The sequence below is a fragment of the Balaenoptera physalus genome (assembly GCF_965194825.1).
Source record: "Balaenoptera physalus genome assembly, chromosome: 11".
Taxonomy (NCBI): Eukaryota; Metazoa; Chordata; class Mammalia; order Artiodactyla; family Balaenopteridae; genus Balaenoptera; species Balaenoptera physalus.
This window is the reverse complement of record NC_138896.1, coordinates 102,912,213-102,933,124: the sequence shown is the minus strand read 5'-3', so window position 1 is coordinate 102,933,124 and position 20,912 is coordinate 102,912,213. Positions and strand designations below refer to the sequence as shown.

The 20,912-nt window shown below is 36.6% G+C and overlaps 1 protein-coding gene across 10 annotated transcripts in view; it reads left to right on the top strand.

The window, feature by feature from the left end:
- The window catches only part of RAD18 (RAD18 E3 ubiquitin protein ligase), a 106,266-nt gene that overhangs the window by 35,369 nt on the left and 49,985 nt on the right, over positions 1–20,912 (top strand). For 9 of the 10 annotated variants that reach the window (XM_082415596.1, XM_082415591.1, XM_082415597.1 and 6 more), the window contains 4 exons: positions 3,436–3,535; positions 8,272–8,456; positions 19,098–19,174; positions 20,460–20,520. In XM_082415596.1, the coding sequence (XP_082271722.1) occupies positions 3,436–3,535; positions 8,272–8,456; positions 19,098–19,174; positions 20,460–20,520 (423 nt within the window). The remainder of the gene's footprint in view (positions 1–3,435; positions 3,536–8,271; positions 8,457–19,097; positions 19,175–20,459; positions 20,521–20,912) is intronic. The other variant, XM_082415598.1, reaches the window with a different exon arrangement.

The window sequence follows — 20,912 nt, the reverse complement described above, 5'->3', positions numbered from 1 at the left end:
CTTTTCATTCCCCCCTCATCCTTTATATCAGTTCCAGTTTAACCTTAAAGAGCTCATTTTATCTTAAGATATCAGCACTTGAACACTTCCAGGCTGTTCTGAGTCGCATTTATAGCCTTAGACAGTTTGACCACTCCCGTAGCTGTCTGACCTTATTTCTCACCTCTCCCTCTCAAAATCCTTCTGCCATAGCCAAGCTGATCTCCCCACTATTCCTTGAAAACACTCGGGGATTGGAAAAGTACAACCTGCAGGCCAGATTTGGCTTGTCACCCGTTTTTGTAAACCAGGCTTCACTGGAACACAGCCATGTCCATTTGTTTACCTGTTGTCTGTGGCTGCTTTTATGCTACGTGCCATGGTTTATTGGCTGTGACAGAGACCATCTGGCCCCCAAAGCCTAAAATCTTTACTACCTGCCCCTTTGCTAAAGATGTCTGCCAATCCTGTTCCACCTTTCCAGACTCTATCCAGGTCTAACCATTCTTCGGTTATGTTACATAGTATTGGTTTCTCACATTACTGAAGTGTTACAGCACTTGTTTTCTGGACTGTCTTGTGTATAGTTTGCTTAACTTTCTGATGACTAGGTCAGCTTGTTTATCCTCTTGTTTCCATGTCTTCTTGCCAGTGAAGTTCAGAACACCTTTTAGGTAGAAACTCTGTCTTAGATATTTTTGGTACGCCCATACCACACACAGTGCAGGGCTGTTAGTGGTTACTAAACTTAGGTTGAAATTAGTTTATTAGTACTCAAGTGTTTAAATTTCATATGGCTATGTGAATTTTTTACTTACATTTCCTAGGATATCTTATCTTTTTCAATTTTTTTTATTAATTGCCAGTTCTTATTATATGTTTTTAAGTTGATAACATTTTCCCTGTAGCAGAACCTTTTTTCCAAGCGAAATCTTGCAGTGAACCATAACATACAAAGTGGATAAAATCGGCCTTGCTCCGTTAAAGTGGATATGGAGGGTCTGGGGATTGTGCTCCTCCACGTGAGCGCCCCCTGCATCCCTGGCTGTCTGCCACGGTGGCCTCTGGGCCCTGAGATACCTCCACAGGTCCCTTAACTCCATCAAACAGTTTCAGAATGATTGTTTCCACTTTTTAACACTACACTTGTATAGGCATACCTCAAAGAAATTGCGGGTTTGGTTCCAAACCACTGCAGTAAAGCAAATATCACAATAAAGTGAGTCATGAATTTTTTTGTTTCCCAGTGCATATAAAAGTTATATTTACACTATACTGTAGTCTGTTAAGTGTGCCGTAGCATTATGTCTACAAAAACAGTATACACACCTTGATTAAAAAATGGTTTATTGCTTAAAAATGCTGACAGTCTCAATTAATCGTCAACAAAGGAAACAGGAATATAAAATGGAGAAAAGACAGTGTCTTCAGCAAGTGGTATTGGGAAAGCTAGACAGCTGCATGTAAATCAATGAAGTTAGAACACACCCTCACACCATACACAAAAATAAATTCAAAATGGCTTAAAGATTTAATTATAAGACATGACACCATGAAACTTTTAGAAGAGAACATAGGCAAAACATTCTCTGACATAAATCATACCAGTGTTTTCTTAGGTTAGTCTCCCAAGGCAATAGAAATAAAAGCAAAAATAGGGGAATTTCCTGGCAGTCCAATTGTTGGGACACAGAGCTTCCACTACTGAGGGCCTGGGTTCAATCCCTGGTTGGGGAGCTAAGATCCCACAAGCTGCCTGGTGCGGCCCAAAATAAAATAAAAGCAAAAATAAACAAATGGGGCCTAATCAAACCTAAAAGCTTTTGTACAGCAAAGGAAACCATAAACAAAGCAAAAAGACAACCTATGGAATGGGAGAAAATTTTTGCAACTGATGTGACTGACCAGGACTTAATTTCAAAGTATACAAACAGCTCATGCAGCTCAATAATGAAAAAACAAAACCCAATCAAAAAATGGACAGAAGACCTAAACAGACATTTCTCCAAAGAAGACATACAGATGGCCAACAGGCACATGAAAAGATGCTCAACATTGCTAATTAGTAGTGAAATGCAAATCAAAACTACAATGAGGTACCACCTCACACTGGTCAGATGGCCATCAAAATGTCTACAAATAACAAATGCTGGAGAGGGTGTGGAGAAGAGGGAACACTGCTACGTTGTTGGTAGAAGTGTAAATTGGTGCAGCCACTGAGGAAAACAGTATGGAGATTCCTTTAATGACTAAAAATAGGGTTACCATATGATCCAGCAATCCCACTCCTGGGCATATATCCAGACAAAACTATAATTCGAAAAGATACACGCACCTCTATGTTCATAGCAGCACTATTTACAATAGCCAAGACATTGAAACAGCCTAAATGTTCATTGACAGATGAATGGATAAAGAAGATGTGGTGCATATATTACAGTGGAATATTACTCAGCAATAAAAAAGAATGAAATAATGCCATTTGCAGCAACATGCATAGACCTAGAGATTATCATTACTAAGCAAAGCAAGTCAGAAAGAGAAAGACAAATACCATATGATGTCACTTATATGTGAAATCTAAAGTACGACACAAATGAACATATCTATGAAACAGAAACGGACTCACAGACTTAGAAAATAAACTTATGTTTACCAAAGGGGAAAGGGAGTGGGAGGGGGATAAATTAGGAGTGTGGGATTAGCAGATACAAACTGCTATATATAAAATAGATAAACGACAAGGTCCTACTATATAGCACGGGGAACTATATTCAGTATCCTTTAATAAACCATAATGAAGAATATGAAAAATAATAGATATATGTATCTATATATATGTATAAGTGAATCACTTTGTTGTACACAAGAAACTAATACAACATTGCGAATCAACTCTACTTCAGTTAAAAAAAAAAATGCTGGGACTTCCCTGGCGGTCCAGTGGTTAGGACTCTGTGCTGTCACTGCCGAGGGTCTGGGTTCAATCCCTGGTCAGGGAACTAAGATCCCACATGCCCCTAGCTGTACATACCCTCCCCTCACCTTCCTCCTGTGGCAGGTATATCTTACTCAGGTGGTTAAGATTGCTTCGGTGCTAAAGATGAATGGGTCCTAAGATGGGAAAACTTAATGTCAGTTTTATAGCTTCGTCACGCCTGGTAGAAAAGATTTAACTAAAGCATTTTCTAAAAAACAGATTTCCAAACATCTTCGCAGTCTCTTCTTCTAGGCCCAGGATTCTAATTATGTGACTTTCCACAATGTAGCCCTTACCCAGTAAGCAGTCTATTCTACTCCTGCTGCCCTAAGGTGTCCTTTTTCTCTTTTGCTTTTCTAAGTGCATGTTAAGGTTGGATTCTCTTTTTTATCTTAGTTGCTGAAAGATGCTGGGTTATATTAATTTTTGCTCTTTCCACAAATAATAAAATCTCTTTCTCTTTTTGAAAAATACAGTGGATTGTCCTGTTTGTGGTGTTCATATTCCAGAAAATCACATTAATAAACACTTAGACAGCTGTTTATCACGTGAAGAGAAGATAGAAAGCCTCAGAAGGTAAGAAAGTTAAGCATAACCGTTGAGCTACTTTAGCTTTTTGCCTCCTATGATTTATAAAATATGAGCCAACTGTCCATTCTCTCTCCTTGTTCTTTCCTCAACTCCCACCTTGCCAAATATAATTAACTTTATTATATGCTAATAAAATTTGACTTAACAAGAAACTAGTGATTTAGAATTCAGTTCTTTTTAAACTTGTTTTCTTCTCTTAGGATTTTAGAACTACCATAAAGCCCTTGGCCCAAGAAAGCAAGGTTAGACTCTGAATATAGAACACATCAAATCTTTTTTTGGTTCTTAGGAAGTTCAGAAGTTTAAATTTGTAAAATCTAGCTTTTACAAAAATTCTGAATAGTTAATTACTATATACATATGACATACTATATACACATGACAGTAAAAGGTACAAAAGAAAGTAACACAACATTGTAAATCAACTGTACTCCAGTAAAAATTAAAAAGAAAAAAGGTATAAAAGGGTATTTTTTTTGTCTTTTTTGTTTTTTTAGAAAATATGGAATCATTTATTCATTCAACAAATACTTATTAAGCACATAACTGTGTGCCAGGCATTCTACAAAGCATTGGTGAATCACTGGTGAATGAAAGTCAAATTCTCTGCTCTTAACACCCTTTTGTTCTGGAAGGATGCAACCAGTAGGCTTGCATTTTGAAGGCAGTGATTTTCTCTGTTATTGCATATGTAGAAGCTTGCAGTTGTATAGTTTGTCTGTGGGGCAGATTCAAAAGGGTGTGTTTGAAATGTAGAGAGTGTGTGTGTGTGTGTGTGTGTGTGTGTGTGTGTGTGTGTGTGTCCCTGCCAGCTACCCAGGTGAGATAACTAAGTTGTCAACCCAGTATCTGCACCTAAACTCACACTATTCTGCCTCCCCTCATATATCAAAATCACAATAGTTTATTAAACTAGGCCACTGTTGTTACACATGTAAGTTGTAAGTTAGGAATCAAATTGTAGTCAAAGTTAACCTGCAGGGTGTTAAAGAATCAGTGATAATGAAGATAATAAGGAAGCAGAAGCCGCAAATTAGATGAGTCTGGTGATGAAGGGAAGAGGAGAGATGAGATGTTAGTTTGGGGAAGGATTAAGGAGCAAGATCAGGGAAGAGTTTGTTTTTTAAAATAGCAATTATATAAGCCTTTAGCCTCCTTCCTTCTGCTATCTCCAGGGAGAGAGCAGATGATATAAAGAACAGGAGATCAAAAGTCCAGTAATGAAGTTATCCTTGACATGCAGAAGGAACCCTTCTTCTGAAACAGGATGGAAGAGGGAGAGAATAGGTGATAATTCCGAGATCTGGAAAGGAGAGGGAGGAAATTGAAGAAATTAATCGTATCCAGGAGGTGGGAATGAACAGAATGATTGGCTCTTACGTTTGGTCTGTTTGGAAGAACTTGGAAGAGTGCCAAAAACCATGCTGATAAGACTGGACTATTTTATTGTTTTTTTTGTGAGTAAAGCTAAAATGGTGTCACGTGATTTTATGAGTAAGTCTGGAGTGAATGCAGGTTCCTAGGGACAAACTCTGGGTGTTATAATGTACAAAAGCTAACACATAAAGCACAGTGATACTTTATTAATTTACAGTGGGGGGCACCAATTGACAGTTCTTACTGTCGTGTTTTTAGCTTGATAGTTAACTTCTTTCCCTGAGCACAACCTTTTTCTCAAGTGAAAATGCACAGTGAATCATAACATATAAAACAGAGAAAATTGGCCCTGTTCCATTAAAATGGAGGTGGAGGGCTTGGGGACTGTGCTCCTCTCCCTGACCTCCCTCTGCGTCCCTGCCTCGTATCCACAGTGGCCTTCAGGCCCCAGGATCCCTCCACAGGTCTCTGCGACAGATGCCTGTGCGGTCCTGCGTGCCCAGTACTCACTCCTAGTGGGTACGTTTGTTGACGAGAATAAAGTTTAGATTTTTAGGTTGCCTAGTTAGTCGAGATTTGGAATAAAGCTGGATCATCACGAGGATTATTTCTCATAAGCCGTGAGGATCTAATGACCTACCTTTCTCTTTAGAAATGTTTTTTCCTGAAGAGTGAGTTGGGAGTATAGAAGCTGGGCATTTTCTCCTTGAAGAGTAAGGAATCAGCACTGATAATCTTGCTTGGACTGTTCTTTCTCTAGATGCATCCATTGTATTTCTTCTAACACACTTAGCTCTGTCAGTTTATCCAAAGATGTACTCCTCCGTGTGTAATTAAGTTCAAATTCCAGTAGTGGTTCCAAACAGGCTCCGTGGAATACTGTAATCCTGCCAATTACTCTGTAGCGCAATTTAGAAGCACTGCATTCACTCCCTCTTTCTCTCTCTCTTAGGGAAAGAGTCACTGTGTAAGTTAGTGTATTGAAGGCTCTGAGAATTCCTTCGTCAAACATAATTATTGGATTTTGTTTAATCCAGTAATTCGTAAATTTATTTGACCTTAAAACCTTTTTGTCATTATAACTCATCTTGCAAAGCTGGTGTTTGTGAAGATACACTTAGGGAGACATTGAACCACCTTTCTCTTTAGTTACATCCTGGTCCTGGGGTCTGGTCACATAAAAGAATCTCTGACATTTAAAACAGTTTCTCCACAACACCCCAACAGGCCACTTCTTTAGTATGGGTGACAGCCCTTAGCCCATTCTATGTAGATTCGTATCAGAGTTGATTCAAAGAATACTCTTCCTTTTGATGTCCTCAGATTCTGAGGACCCTTAAATGCATTACTGTTTCACCAAATCATAGAAGAAAAGTAAGTAGCATTTTCATGTTTTGGGAAACATTTATCAGCCTTCGTATTTTAAAATTCATGACAGAAATTGTTGATTTCTGCTGGTGCTTTTCATTGTAAATGCCAGTGAACAGTAGAGTTTTCCATTAGAGTTTCACAGTCATAAGTTTTATTATCTATCCTTAATAAAATAAAATAAATGTTTTAGGTACAGACTTACTGAATTGTCCCTCACAGTGTTCTTGTATAAACTCCTACAAAAGGTTTTTCAGCTCTTGCTACCTTCTGTGATTTTATTTAGCCATAATCTTATCAGTGTTGTAGAGTCCAATAGGCTGTCTATCATTATAAGAAGAGCAATATTCAGAAAAATGTAATCTGTTGAGGGTTTACAGGTCTTTCTGCAGTTATATAGTTACTTCTGGCTTTTAGACCATATTGATAGAGCATAAAAGAAATAACCTAGCCAGGGAATGGTACTGTTGGGTAATAGAGAAATGTTTGGTTGTTTTCGTTCTGTATTCGACTGTACTCTCTCAGTGTGGTCTCTGGTCCATTTGCATTAGATTTCCACGTGGAACCTTGTTAATAGAGATTTTCGGTTTCCACTTCAAGAGCTGAGTCAGAACCGGTGGGTGGTGTGGCCATGCGACTGAGAACTGCATTTTAGATATAAGCCCTCCGGGTGGTTCTGAGAGGCACTCAAGCTTGAGCAGCGTCGCCTTGTGCCAGCTGGTTACATGCAGGTCTTTTGTAGAATCTTGTTTTTCTGGATAAACCTATTACTTTCAAGTTCCTATTAATTTTTACCTGAAGTTTTGATATTTCATTTAAAAACGATTGCAGTTGTAGTGACTGCCATGAATACATGTTTATTAAGCACCTAATTGCCATAGTGTTGAGCCAGGTGATGTACTTAGAGAACCAGGTTCTAATCAGATTAAATAGATTAAAATTCACTATGAGTTTCCTGTTTAAATAATTGTCTCAAGTCATTGATACCCTTAGGTAGCTTGACTTCTACATATTCTATCTAAAGAAATAATGTTTATTAATTGGTGTTTTGGAGGGAGTATAAGAAAGTCATTTGATAGAGCTTTGTCATATTTAAAATTGTAGCTTAGTGCTTATCATTGTATTCGTTATGTAAATACAGTGAAGAGCCAGGTGGGGATTTTGCCAGTACACTGCTTAATGCCTTATATATTTGTTAATATAATTAATTGAAGTTGGAGAAAAAAAAAAACAGTGCTGTGTTTCTTGCTGTTGTTTTCAGTTGTGTTCTTTTGAAGATGATCCCACAAGAATACTATCTACCCATCAACTCTCTGAATTCTTTTTCCATTGGTGTAATGAGTTGGGTAAAGCTAACCATCCCAACAAGTCTTCTTTTATTTCATCTAGTGCTTTTGCAAAATGATTGCCTTAGGCCTAAGCGGGCAGTTTTGGCTATGCATCAGAAATTTTTCTAAAGAAGCTGTATATGATGATATTCTTAAATCCATAGCCTGACCCGTGATAGCATTTGCACTCTAATCACCTGAGATAGCTGGTTTTATAGAGATTTGTGTGGAAACCATGGGCAAAGTTTAGGAAAAGCATGCTTTAAAGAGGTGAAGAAGTAAATAAGTTCACATAAGTATGACCCTAATTTCTCATAGCATTTAGTCCACAAGCCTTCTGTGTGAGTCCCAGGTCTGCATCTTTAGGCCAGGCCTCTCTCTGAGACCTAACTTTCTCCAAGTTTTGGCTGCCACCTAGACCCCTCTATCTGAATGTCCCACTGCCACTTCAGATGCATCACTGTCAGAAAAATACTGTCAACTTTATTTGTAAATTTGATCCTTCTTCTCTTTCCTGTTTTTGTCTTAATGGTTCTGCTATTTTCCCAGTCGCCTTGGTACTGAGTCGGAAGGTAAATTACTGTTTTACATGAAAAACATTGGATAATTCACAGTAAACCTCAGTGATCTCTTTTTTTCCCTTTTCAGCTCTGTTCACAAGAGGAAGCCGCTGCCCAAAACTGTATATAACTTGCTCTCAGATAGAGATTTAAAGAAAAAGCTAAAACAGCATGGCTTATCTGTTCGAGGAAATAAACAACAGCTCATTAAAAGGCACCAAGAATTTGTACACATGTACAATGCCCAGTGTGATGCTCTGCATCCTAAATCAGGTAAAGTAATTAAACAATGAGTTATGTTTATCCTCTGGATAAAGCAGTTTTCTGTGGCTTAGTGGTTATAAATCACAGAAAAAAATTTTAATACATTTTTGATAATAGGTAAGACATGCAAATGTACTCCTTCCGAAGGTACCTAGAGTGTCCTGTGATAAGCCAGCCTTTCTCTCAGCCCGTCTCTCCGTCCCCCTTCCCTTCTCAGAGGCAACCACTGCTGCCAGCTTCTCATGAATATGAAGGTTGATCTAGAGAGCGTGGCCTATAATCCTAGTTTTGCAGCTGTATGACTGGGTGACTATGGGCAAATTACTTATTATATCTGACCTCGGTTTTCTCACCCATAAAGTAAGAGTTATAATACTACCTACTTCATAGTGTTTTTGAGCAGAATAAGTGATAAAATGCATGTAAAGTCCTAGCATAGTACCTTAGCAAGTAGTCAGCATTGAATAAATGTTACCATTAGATTATTAAGATTGTTATACACAAAAATAGATCTTTAATCATTATTGTTATAAAAATGTTAATTTTACATGCATACTACTTAATAGTTTGTTCTTTCCATTTAACCACACACAAATTTTGGAGTTCTTTCAGTTATTAGCATATGGATGGAATTGCCTAATTTAAAAAAAACTAAAGTATAATATGCAAATAGAAACTTACACAAATTGTAAATATATTGTTTGGTGAATTATCACAAAGCAAAGGGAAAGTGCCTTTGTAACCACTACTCAGATCATTACCAGCATCACAGAAGCCCCCTCCCAATCACTACTACCTTCATTCTCACAGATGACTACCTTCTTGACTTCTCAAACCATATATTCATTTTGCCTATTTTTGCCTATATTTTGTCTTTATATAAATGGAATAATAAGTAGCTTATGCAGTCTTCTGAGTCTGATTTCATTTTTTACAATATTACGTTTATAAGATTTATCCATATTTTTGTGTATAGTTGTGATTTTTTAAAATTTTTGTTGCTGTAGCATATTCTATTATATAAATATATTACACTGTCCATTCGGTGGCTGATGGACATTTGGATTTTTCCACTCTTTGGCTTTTAAGAATTAATGCTGCTATGAGTAACCTTTTGCAGGTCTCTTGGTGCTCGTAGGCACACATGATTGGGGGATACGTATACCTATCCCCCAAATTATGTTTTTGCAGATATTCAGCTTTCATGGGTACAGGCAGAAACTCAGTGCCAATGTATGCTCTCATCAGGAGGGTATGAGAATTCCAGTTTTTCCACATCCTTAACAACATCAATATTGTCAGTTTTCCTTTTTGGCCATTCTGGTGGGTCCACAGTAGTATCTCATTATGGTTTTAATTTTTGTTTCCCTAATGGCTTGTAGTGTTCAGCATATTTTTATATTGTTATTGGCCATCTGGATATTCTCTTTGGTGAAATACCCATGTTAAGTCTTGTGCCCGATTTTTCTGTGCTGTGGATCTGTTGTTTCCTGATTTACTTGTGGGGGTACGTGAATTTTTCTGGATACACATCTTGCTGGGTGTGTATATGTTTCTCCTTTAATTTCATCTTTTCCCTCTCTTAATGGCTTCATTTGAGAGGTAGAAGTTTTAAATTTTATATCCAATTCATTGCATTTTTCCATCGGTTAGTACTTTTTTGTCTTTGCCTACCGTAAGATCATGTTTTCTTCTAAGAACATTATTCTTTTTGCTTCTACCTTTCAATCTACAGTTTATCTGGAATTGATTTTAGCATACGTTGCGAGGTAAGGGGCGAGATTCTTCTGTTGTTTCCATATGGATAGCTGATTGATGTCGCACCATTTATTGAAAAACCATCCTTTACACATTGAATTGTCGGTACAGCTTGGTTGAGAATCAGCTTACTGTATATGTGTGGGTCTGGACATTGTTTTGTTCCATTGAGTCATCTATTTATCTTCGTGCCAGTAGTGCACTGTCTTAATTGCTTTATGAGTAATTTGTAATAGATCTTGCTGTCTGGTAATGTAGTTCCTCCAGCTTTGTTGTTTATTGAGATTGTCTATTTATAGGTGAATGGGTATACAAATCATGGTACAGCCATACAGTGGAACACTACTTAGCAATAAAAATGAACTACTGATAAATGCAACAACATGGATAAATCTCAAAAGCATTGTGCTAAATGAAAGAAGCCAGTTACAAAAGACAACACACTGTATAATTTTAAAACTCCATTTATTTAGCATTTTAGAAAAGGCAAAACTATAGGGACATAGAAGAGATCAGTATGTCCCAGGGCCTTAGGGTAAGGGGGAGGGAATTTACTGCAGTGGGGCAGAAGAATTTCTGGTGGTGAAGGAAATGTTCTAGATTTTGGCTGAAATGATGACTAAATGACTAATAATAGGCAACTGGGCTTGTCTGCAATTTTTGGCTATTCTGGATAAAGCTCCTATAAACATGGGCTTATAGATTTTTATGTAGCCATGTGCTTTCATTTCTCTGGTATTTTCCTTTTCATTCAGTTAAAATATTTTCTAATTTTTGTTGTGATCTCTTCTTTTATCCGTGGGTTATTTGGAAATGTTTTCAATTTCCAAATATTTGAATATTTCCCAGATATCTTTTTTTAAAATCATTTCTAATTTGATTCCATTGAAGCAGTTCTGTATGCTTTCGGACCTTTTACATTTATTGAGACTTGTTTTATAACTCAGCATTAGGTCTTCCTTGGTGAGTGTTCCTTAAGCACTTGAAAATTTTAGTTTTTTTTTGTTCAGTGATCTGTAGTGTTAGTTATGTAAAGTTGCTAGGTAGTATGTTCAAGTCTTCTACATCCTTACTTACGCTATGTTTACTGATTCTGTCAATACTGAGAGGATTATTGAAATCTCCCAGGGTATTTGTGGATTTTTTATTTTTCCTTTCAGTATGTTCCGTTTTCTTTACATTTTGAATCTCAATAATTAGGTGTATGTGCATTTAGTATTGTTATGTCTTCTTGATGAATTAACCTATTCATTATTATGACATATTTATTTTAGTCTCTGGTAATATTCCATAAATAATAATCTTATTTCACTTTTTTCTTTAAACATATTGTGTCATTATATTTAAATTGTGTTTTTTGGTAAGCCTGTGTGGTTTGGATTTGCTTTTTAAACTTAATTTGACAAGATATACCATTAAATTGTAGCATTTAAAACTTTTTCATTTAATCTATTTGGTGGGGTTTAAGTCTACCATCTTGGTCTTTATGTTGTCTTTGTCCTGTCCATTCTTTGTTTTTTTTCTTTCTTTTCTTGCTTTCTTTTAGATTATTTTTTAGTTCTCTATTCTATCTCCGCTGTTGGCTTATTAGCTGTACCTCTGTTTAATTTCTTTTGGCAGTTGTTCTAGAGTTTACCACGTGCATCTTAAACTTATCACAGTCTACCTTCAGATATCATTGTACTATGTGTTTAACATAAGGACCTTACTCTTTCCATCGTGGTTTTATTGTCATAGATTTTTCTTCTATGTGTTATAAACCTCATAATACTTTGTTACCATTTTTGCTTTAAACTGTCAGTTTTCCTTTAAAGACATTTTAAAAATTGAGAAGGAAAGTCTTTATGTGCCTACGCATTCACCATTTATAGTATTTCTTATTTCTTTGCTTAGATCCGGGTTTCCATCTGATGTCATTTTCTTTTGGTCTGAAAATCTTCATTTAATGCTTCTTGTAGTGCACATGTGTTGAGACAAGTTCTTTCCACTTTTATTTGTCTGAAAAAGTCTTAGCTTTGCATTCTTTAAAAAAAAAACTTTATTTGGAAATAATTTTGAACTTATGGGAAGGTTGAAACATTATCATAAAGAACACATATGTACCCTTTACACAGATTCACCTGTTAACATTTTGCCCCATTTGCTTTATGAATTACTGTTTCTCTCTCTTTATTAATGTATATGTATTTGTGTGTGTGTACATCTTTATATACACATATTTTTTTCTTAAACCATCTGAGAATAAGGCGTATAATCTTGTCTCCTAAATACTTTATTGTGTATTTCCTAAGAAAAGAGATATTCTCTTTTATTGCTGCAGTACAGTTATCAACTTTAGTAAATTTATCTTTGTTAAATAGTTCTTTAATCTGTCATCTCTATTCCAGTTTCAGCAGTTGACCCAGTAATGGCCTTTATGGATTTTTTTTCCCCCTCCAGTACATGATCCAGTTTTGGATCACATTATTAAATTTAGTTGTAATATCCTCTCAGTCTCTTTCAGTCTGGAACAATTCCTCCGCCTTTCTTTGTCTTCTATGACATTGACATTGGCATTTTAAAAGAATACAGTCTTTGTTGTTGTTGGGTTTTTTCCCCAAATAGAATGTTCCTCATTTTGGCTTTGTCCTATGTTTCCTTTAATTATGTTCAGGTTGTGCATTCGTGGCCAGAATACTATATAAGTGATGTTTTGTCCTTCTCAGAATATCACATCTAGAGGTATTTGACATCTTTGTGCCCTTCATTTGTGATGGCAGGTTTGATCACCTTGTCAATTTCTTCACTGTGTAGTTTCCTCATTACCCCTAGTAGGAAATCTGTAGAGAGACACTTTTATACCATCTAAGTATTCTATACCTCATTAAAATCTCATGCCTGTATTTAGCATTCTTTGGTAATTTTTAGCTGAACTGGTCTTTTCTGTGTAGTTGCACAATGATGATTTTCTAATTTTCGCCTTCCTTCCACATTTGTCAGTTGACACCTGCCATGGTACTGAAAACAGGAGCCTTCCCTTCTTGTATTTAATTTGTCTATTATCAATATGGATTCACAGATTTATAGCTTATTTCCATCCTGAATTATTTTGGTGTTTATGTTTCTAGATTTGACCAGTGGGAGCTTCTCCATGCTGATCCTTGGTCCTCATGCCATACTTTCATTATTATCATTATAATTTTTTACCATTTCCTTATTTCTAGCATAACAAGGTAGTGATTCCCTGTCCCAGCCCTGGAATCAGCCATTTCCCTGAGAAGCTTTGGTTCTTTTGGGGGGAAAACAAGATAAGGCTACCAGCTATGCTCATTGCTACCTGGTACCTTTGCTTCTAGACTCTTTCAGCAGATGGAGCTCAGGAATATATACACACATATACATATGCATACATGGATATGTATATACATACACATGCATGTATGCCTGTATACTACATGTATATGTATGCATGTAAATCCACTTATACGTATTAGAAATCATGAGAACATACCGATACCTTTACTTTCAATCCAGCCCCACAGGGGTCTTCTTTACCTTTCTCTATTTCATATTTGTATTTCCCTTTTTCCACAGGGAGAATCTTCCCTCTCAGTAGCATCAGCACGTTTGCTAATTTGTTCAGTTCTGTAATATATCTAAAATCGTTTCAGAATTGCTTCATCTGTACTACTACACCTCTCTGCAACCAGAGAAAGAATTCCAGATTTTTTTTTAGTTCTCTCTACCCAGCCTTCCCTCTCCCCTCCCCCCTCACCTGCACTAAGGGTACATAGTCAAATACTGTGTTCATAAGTTATTTTTTCCCTTTATTGTGGTTATGTTATTTGAAATAATACAGTGACAGTTCATTTGTTTCACTTTGTTTCCAATTTTTAAAAAAATATTTATTTATTTATTTGTTTTTATTTTTGGCTGTGTTGGGTTTTCGTTGCTGCGTGCGGGCTTTCTCTAGTTGCGGTGAGCGGGGGCTACTCTTCGTTGTGGTGCGTGGGCTTCTCATTGCAGTGGCTTCTCTTGTTGCGGAGCATGGGCTCTAGGCGCACAGGCTTCAGTAGTTGTGGCTCGCGGGCTCAGTAGTTGTGGCACACGGGCTTAGTTGCTCCGTGGCATGTGAGATCTTCCTGGGCCAGGGCTCGAACCCGTGTCCCCTGCATTGGCAGGCAGATTCTTAACCACTGCGCCACCAGGGAAGCCCTTTGTTTCCAATTTTTATTGTTGTTATTTAGTTTCCTCTTCTAAGTACAAGAAATTAATAACAAATGTATCATTTAAACTGCTTTAAAAGAGATATACAGTTGACCCTTGAACAACATGGGTTTGAACTGCAGATTATATGCAGATTTTTTTCAGTAAATATAGTACCTGTATTTTAATTTTACAGATCTTTAAATTAACTAAGTGTGGGGAGAAGTTTGTGCGGCAGGCTGGGAGCATCAGCAGTGTTTAGCTGGAGTAGGTTGGATATTGTCAGAAAGGTTTCTGATCTCTCCCTTTCACTGACCTTTGCTTAGAATAGGTTTTTCTTGGGACTTTTATTTTCTTTCTTCTGTGAGTGTTGGTGGTTCTGGATTGCAGGCTTCACCAGAGACGAGTCTGCGATATTGTGAAGATAAAAAGAAAACCCAGGAAACTTACCACAGTGTTGTTCCTCAAATTCTGAGGTCCTTAGCCAGTCCATTTTCCTCCTTCCACTTTTCAGAATTCTCTTAACCTTCTCTGTTATATCCAGGGTTTGTAGTTATACTTTGCAGGTAAGATTATGAGAAATGAGAAGAGAAATGAATCTAGGCCATCTTGTTTGGAAACAGAAGTTCTTGTTCACGTATGTATTTTTGATTTCTGTTTTAGGTGCAAACACATTAGTATTGTTAAGTCTTCTTGGTGACTTGACCCCTTTCTGTAATTTCCCTCTTTGTCCCTGATAACATTCATTGCTCTGGAGTCTCTCGTGCCTCATATTAATATAGCTATTTCAGATTTCTTTTCATTGGTATTTACAGGATACATCGCTTTCCATTCTTTGTTTTGAACCTATTTTGAATCTGTGTCTTTTACTTAAAATGGGTTCTTTGTTGACAGTATATTGTTTGGTTTTTCTTTCTTAATCCAGTCTGCATTCTCTGGCTCTTATTAGTGCCTTTAGACCATTTACATTTGATGTAGTTGGCTTTCAACTTAACATCTTGCTAGTTGTTTTGTTTGTTCCATCTGCTTTTTGTTCCTTCTATCCTTTTTTTTTTAAATATCTTGGATTAATTGAGTATTTTAAAAATTATATTTCATTTCTACTATTGACTTATTATTGTACCTCTTTTTCAAAATTTTAGTGTTTGCCTTAGGGTTTACAGTGTACACCTTTAATTAGTCACAGTCTACCTTCAGATAATGTACCACTTCGCTTGTAGTATAAGAACCTTATACAACAGTTTACTCCCAGTCCCTAATTCTTTGTGCTGTTGTTGTCATGCTGTAAACACAATGCATTGCTATGGTTTTTCCTTTAAACAGACAATTGTCTTTTATAGTAGTTAAAAATAAGAAAAGTATATTTCATATTTACCTTCATTTTTACCATTTCTAACACTTTGTTTCTTCTTACAGAGATGAATTTCTGGTTTTAAATTTCTTTTGCTTGAAGAAATTCCGTTAACACTTTTTTTGGTACAGATCTGCTAATAATACATTCTGTCAGTTTTTGTTTGTCTCAGAAAGTCTTCATTTCTCTTTCACTTTTGAAAAATATTGCCCTTGATATAGAATTCTGGGTTGGTAGGTTTTTTCCCCAACGCTTTAAATTCTTCATTCTGTTGTCTTCTGGATTGAATAGTTTTTGATGAGCAGTATGATGTGATACATGACTTTTCTTGGTGTGATATACCCCTTTTTCTCACTGGCTTCAAGATTTTCTTTGTGTGTCTATGTGTAGGTATATTGTTGTGTTTTGTTTTGTTATGTTTTTTGTTATTTATTCTGCTTGATATTCTTTGAGCTTCTTGCATTTGTGGTTTGACATCTTTCATTATATTTAGCAAATTCTGGCCATTAGGTCTTCAAATATTTTCTCTCCCTTTTTTCTTCTTCTGGGATATCTATTACGTGTATGTTAGGGCTTTTGATATTGTCTCACGGCTCTTAGTTGCTCTATTCTGGTTTTTTTTGTGTTTTTTTTCCCCCTTTTTCTCTGTTTCTGTTTGGGTAATACCATCGATCCCATTTTTAAGTTCACCAATTCTTTCCTTAACTGGGTCAAGTTATCTCTGCTAATGTTTTTTTATTTCTGACATTTCTGTTTTATTCTTCTTGATGATTTCATCTCTCTCCTGAAATGCCCCATCTGTTCCTGCATGTTGTTCATCTTTTCCACTAGACGTTTTAGCATATTAATTGTAGTTATTTTAAATTCCATGTCTGGTAGTTGTAACATCTGGGCAACTGGTATCTGAGTTTGGTTTTGTTATTGTTGTTTGTTTGCTTGCTTGTTCATATATCTTGTAAATTTTGGTTGAAAACCAGACTTAATGTGTGAGACTCTAAATGCTGAAGTAAATAGTATGAATGACTAAAAAATGGACTTGTCTCTTCTTCTGCTAGGACTTTACTGTGTGTGGTTGATTGGTTTGGATTTTGTTGTTGCTGTGGTTGTCCTCGGTTGCCCACCACTTTCATATCCCTTGTGCTTTTTAGGTCGGTGCCTGAGTTACCAGAAGTTTGTTTGTTTTTAAAATGTGCCTGTATCACTCGCACTTAGGTTTTCCCTGTGAACCTGTGCCTTAAGGAGTCTTTCCATGCTCACTTCTCTCCCAGTGGCTAATTACAGTTACCTGTCACTTGGAGTGTCCTGGCTCCATGGTAGGGAACATGAGGTTGTTCTCTGTTATTCTAGCTTAGCCTCCTCTTAGGCAGGCCCTTGATTCTGGGTCTCACAGGTGGGTCTCTCTCAGTGATCCTGTGCCTCCCCAAGTGGCAAGGGTCCTCTAGTGGTCTGGGCCCAGGGCAGTTTCCTGACCCTTCTGCCAGAGTAGAGGGTTTTGTTTGTTTACTTTCTCCATTTACCTGTGCTCTGGGGACTTCAGTTTTGCTGACCTTCCCTCAGTGGCTTAATGCTTTTGTTTCCTAAGGGTTAAAGATCTGATGGGGCTTCATGTCCTTCCTGCACTGGGGGTTGTTCTTTCCCAAGCCTGTATCCAGAGGGATACTTTTTCTAATTTCTCATCTTTCCCCCAGTAGTTCTTGAGAGTATCCAGTAAGGTCTACAGAAAACCTTGGAATAGGTGTGAGTCCCCTTGTGTCTAAGATTCCCAAGATTTTTATATTTTCATGGTGGTTCACCCTTGGCCTTTTGCAATTCATCAAAAAGTTTATCTGAGGGACTTTCCTGACGGTCCAGTGGTTAAGACCGCTTCCACTGCAGGGAGTGCGGGTTCGATCCCTGGTCTGGGAACTAAGATCTCGCATGCCTTGCTGTGCGGCCAAAAAAAAAAAAAAAAGTTTATCTGAAATCTTCTTACCCAGCGGTAGGATAATCCTTGTTTTCTTATGTCAGCCAGTACTCATGACCCCTCTCTTCTCTAAGGCACCTGACTTTCCTTAGATTTCAGGCTAGGTGGTTTCCCTGTGACCTTAGTTCTGTTGGATTCGAGTAAAGTTACAGTTTTATAGGTTATCCAGCCATTTCTCGTTGTTAGGGTGAGAATGACACTGTATCCAGCTCCTTACATCACAAACAGAATCAGAAGTCTCCCTGAAAGATTTAATCCCCTAAATTGCATCTAATCCTAGTACAGTTTCCTTAATACCTTAGAAGAGAGTATGCCAGATGTTCTCTAACTTGAGTGATACTTGGGTTAGTGGATTAGGTAGAATGCAAGTGGTCCCTTTGCTTACCTGTTATACCATGATTCACAGAGGGAGAGATTGTTTACATTGTTTCTACTGGTTTTATGATATTAGGGAGGCAAGAGGTACCTCTCAGTGCTTGAAAAACAAACTTTGAATTGAGGTAATTGCCTTCTTAAATGATCCTCTCGACGACTGTCAGTTTTGTAAAAAACTTTTTAATAGAGATTATTTATAAGTTCTATAGAATTTAAATTCTAACGGTGAAGAATATGGTGATTTCCCCTATTTACCCTGTTATCTGACTCAAACAGTTGTCAACTCATGCCTAATGGCGTGTTGTCTGTCATTTACATCCCTTCCCCCCATGGATTATTTTGAGGCAAATTCTAGATATAGTATCTTTTTATGTATAAATGTGTGTAAGGGATTGTAGTTTTTTCCCCCTATACTGTATGTGTATTTTAGGCTTAATATTGTTGACCTAGTAGGCAGAAGGATAGCATTGGCGAATTTCATGCTATTTGTGTTCAAAAGTATTTATATATGAGATGGAGTGTATTTCAGATCTCTTTGATGTATGTGTTTGGTAACTACACCTACTGACAAAAATTCTGGAGTCAAGGCCATCTACCCCCTAGTATTCGTAGACCTTTGTCTTTCCTTGAAAAGTAGACTGTTGTAACATTTTGTACATTGGAGTTTCAGTGGATATCCCCTAAGAATAGAATTCACACTAACATTAATTTTCATATTCCATTGGGATTCCTGTTTATACCTGTATCCTCAAAGGAAAGAGCAAAATGACTTTGCTGTACTCTTCCAGTTATATTTTAAACTGTAATTGCATGTGTAAAAGTTAAGTGTTTTAACTCTGTTATTTTTTTTTAACCCTTTTATTTTGAAATGACTTTAGACTTACAGAAAAATTACAAAGACAGGACAGAGAGTTCATATATACCCATCGTCCAGCTTCAGTGTTAAGAGTTTATATAACCAGGGTGCATTGAGCAACACCATGTAATTAATATTGGCTCTATGCCTTTATTTTAACAGCTGCTGAAATAGTTCAAGAAATTGAAAATATGGAGAAGACTAGGATGCGTCTTGAAGCTAGTAAACTCAACGAAAGCGTATGTTGATGGTCTTTTTCAGTATCGGTAGAAATGAAGGAAGGAAAAGTCGAATACCCTACAAATTAAAGCAAACCAGTGTTAAATCTGTTCAGTGGGAAATGTACTAGAACACATTTCCATTTAATGTATTATGATTTCCTTGCAGCTCATTTTAGCATTTTTATCGTATTTAGCAGTCTTCTGGCACAAGATCAATTCAAAGTAGAGTTTATTGATGAATTAATTTTTGTGGAAAAAAGCATGTGCCTGTACATCAGGTAACCGTGGTATTTGTCATTTCTCTGGTGGTTGCATTTAATAAGCTCTTTAACATTTAACCTCTGTGGCCCTTAAGATCTTCATCTGTAAAACTCAGGGGTTTAACTATATAATCTCTAAGATCCCCTTTTAGCTCTGGCATTCTGCATTTCTATGGTTATACTGATGGTGAAATTAAGTAATTTTAAGAGTTGATGAGGATTGAGCATTTATTGAGCTTACTGAGGGAATCAGAGACCTAAATTTCTTCACTATTGCCTTCCTCTAGCTTGATGGTCCAAAACTTGAGGAAAGGATACCAAAGAAGAAAATAGCCATTGTGTCCTTTGACACTGGAGGAAGTGTTTTGGGCTCTCCCAAGTAGACTTTTTTTCTAGACCATCGGTAATGTGTTTGTAAGGAAAGCAACGACCTTAGGGAAGTAAGTTTATAATCAGATAGTAGAAAAAAGTGAGATTTTCATTGACTTTACTATTACCTGTGTGCTAACTATAAGATGGAGACTATAATGAATCGTGTAAGTACATTTCAGATCTTTTAAGTCTAAAATTTTAAAAAGTGAATTAGAAATTTAACACATGAAGTCTTGTATTATTGCATTTTCTTTGTATACCTTTGTGGTAGACTTGGAAAAGTTAGGCTGGAAAAGGTAGAAGACAAACAAGAAGATCTGCCTTGTTAATGATCTGCTAGCTGTCTCTTCAGTCTTGTAGTTTTATGTTACCTATTGTAGTAATGAATGTGGAAAATTTAATTGATTGTTGTCTTAATACTTCATAAATTCTAATGGAATCAGTGTTGCATTTTCTACTGATGAAAAAAGTAATGAGTAAAATGTATGTTAATTACAATATTCAAGAGAAGTAAACAGGAGTTAATCTTCCTAGGTCTATATAAAACAGAGATGAGACATTATTTTCCTCTATTTTAAACATCCACATTTGAGATTTTAAAGTTTATAGTACTAATTTCTATTTTTTGTCATTTTTGGTAATTTTTAATTACGAATTTTTGGATTTTTTAGATAATGGTTTTTACAAAGGACCAAACAGAAAAGGAAATAGATGAAATTCACAGTAAATATCGTAAGTTATGTGATGTTTTCTTTGTTTACAAAGAACTTGGGTTACAGTTTCTCATCTTAAGTAATTTTTTAAGATATATTTTTATATTAATGTTTAATACAAACTTTCTTGTTAATATTACTTAAAAGACTGAATTTTGGTTGAGTGTTTACTCAAGACAGTGACCTTTTTTTGTTAACTATGTGCGTGCTGTGACTAACGTTCTACTTTGAGCTTATCACTAAGTGAGAAGAAAATGGGGTTAAAATGGAAACATTCCTGACTTGCCATCCTGTCCTCAGGCCAGTGACAGTACTTGCCATCCTGTCCTCAGGCCAGTGACAGTACTTGCCATCCTGTCCTCAGGCCAGTGACAGTATTTATGTAAAGAATTTCAGAACCCTGTAGCTTGC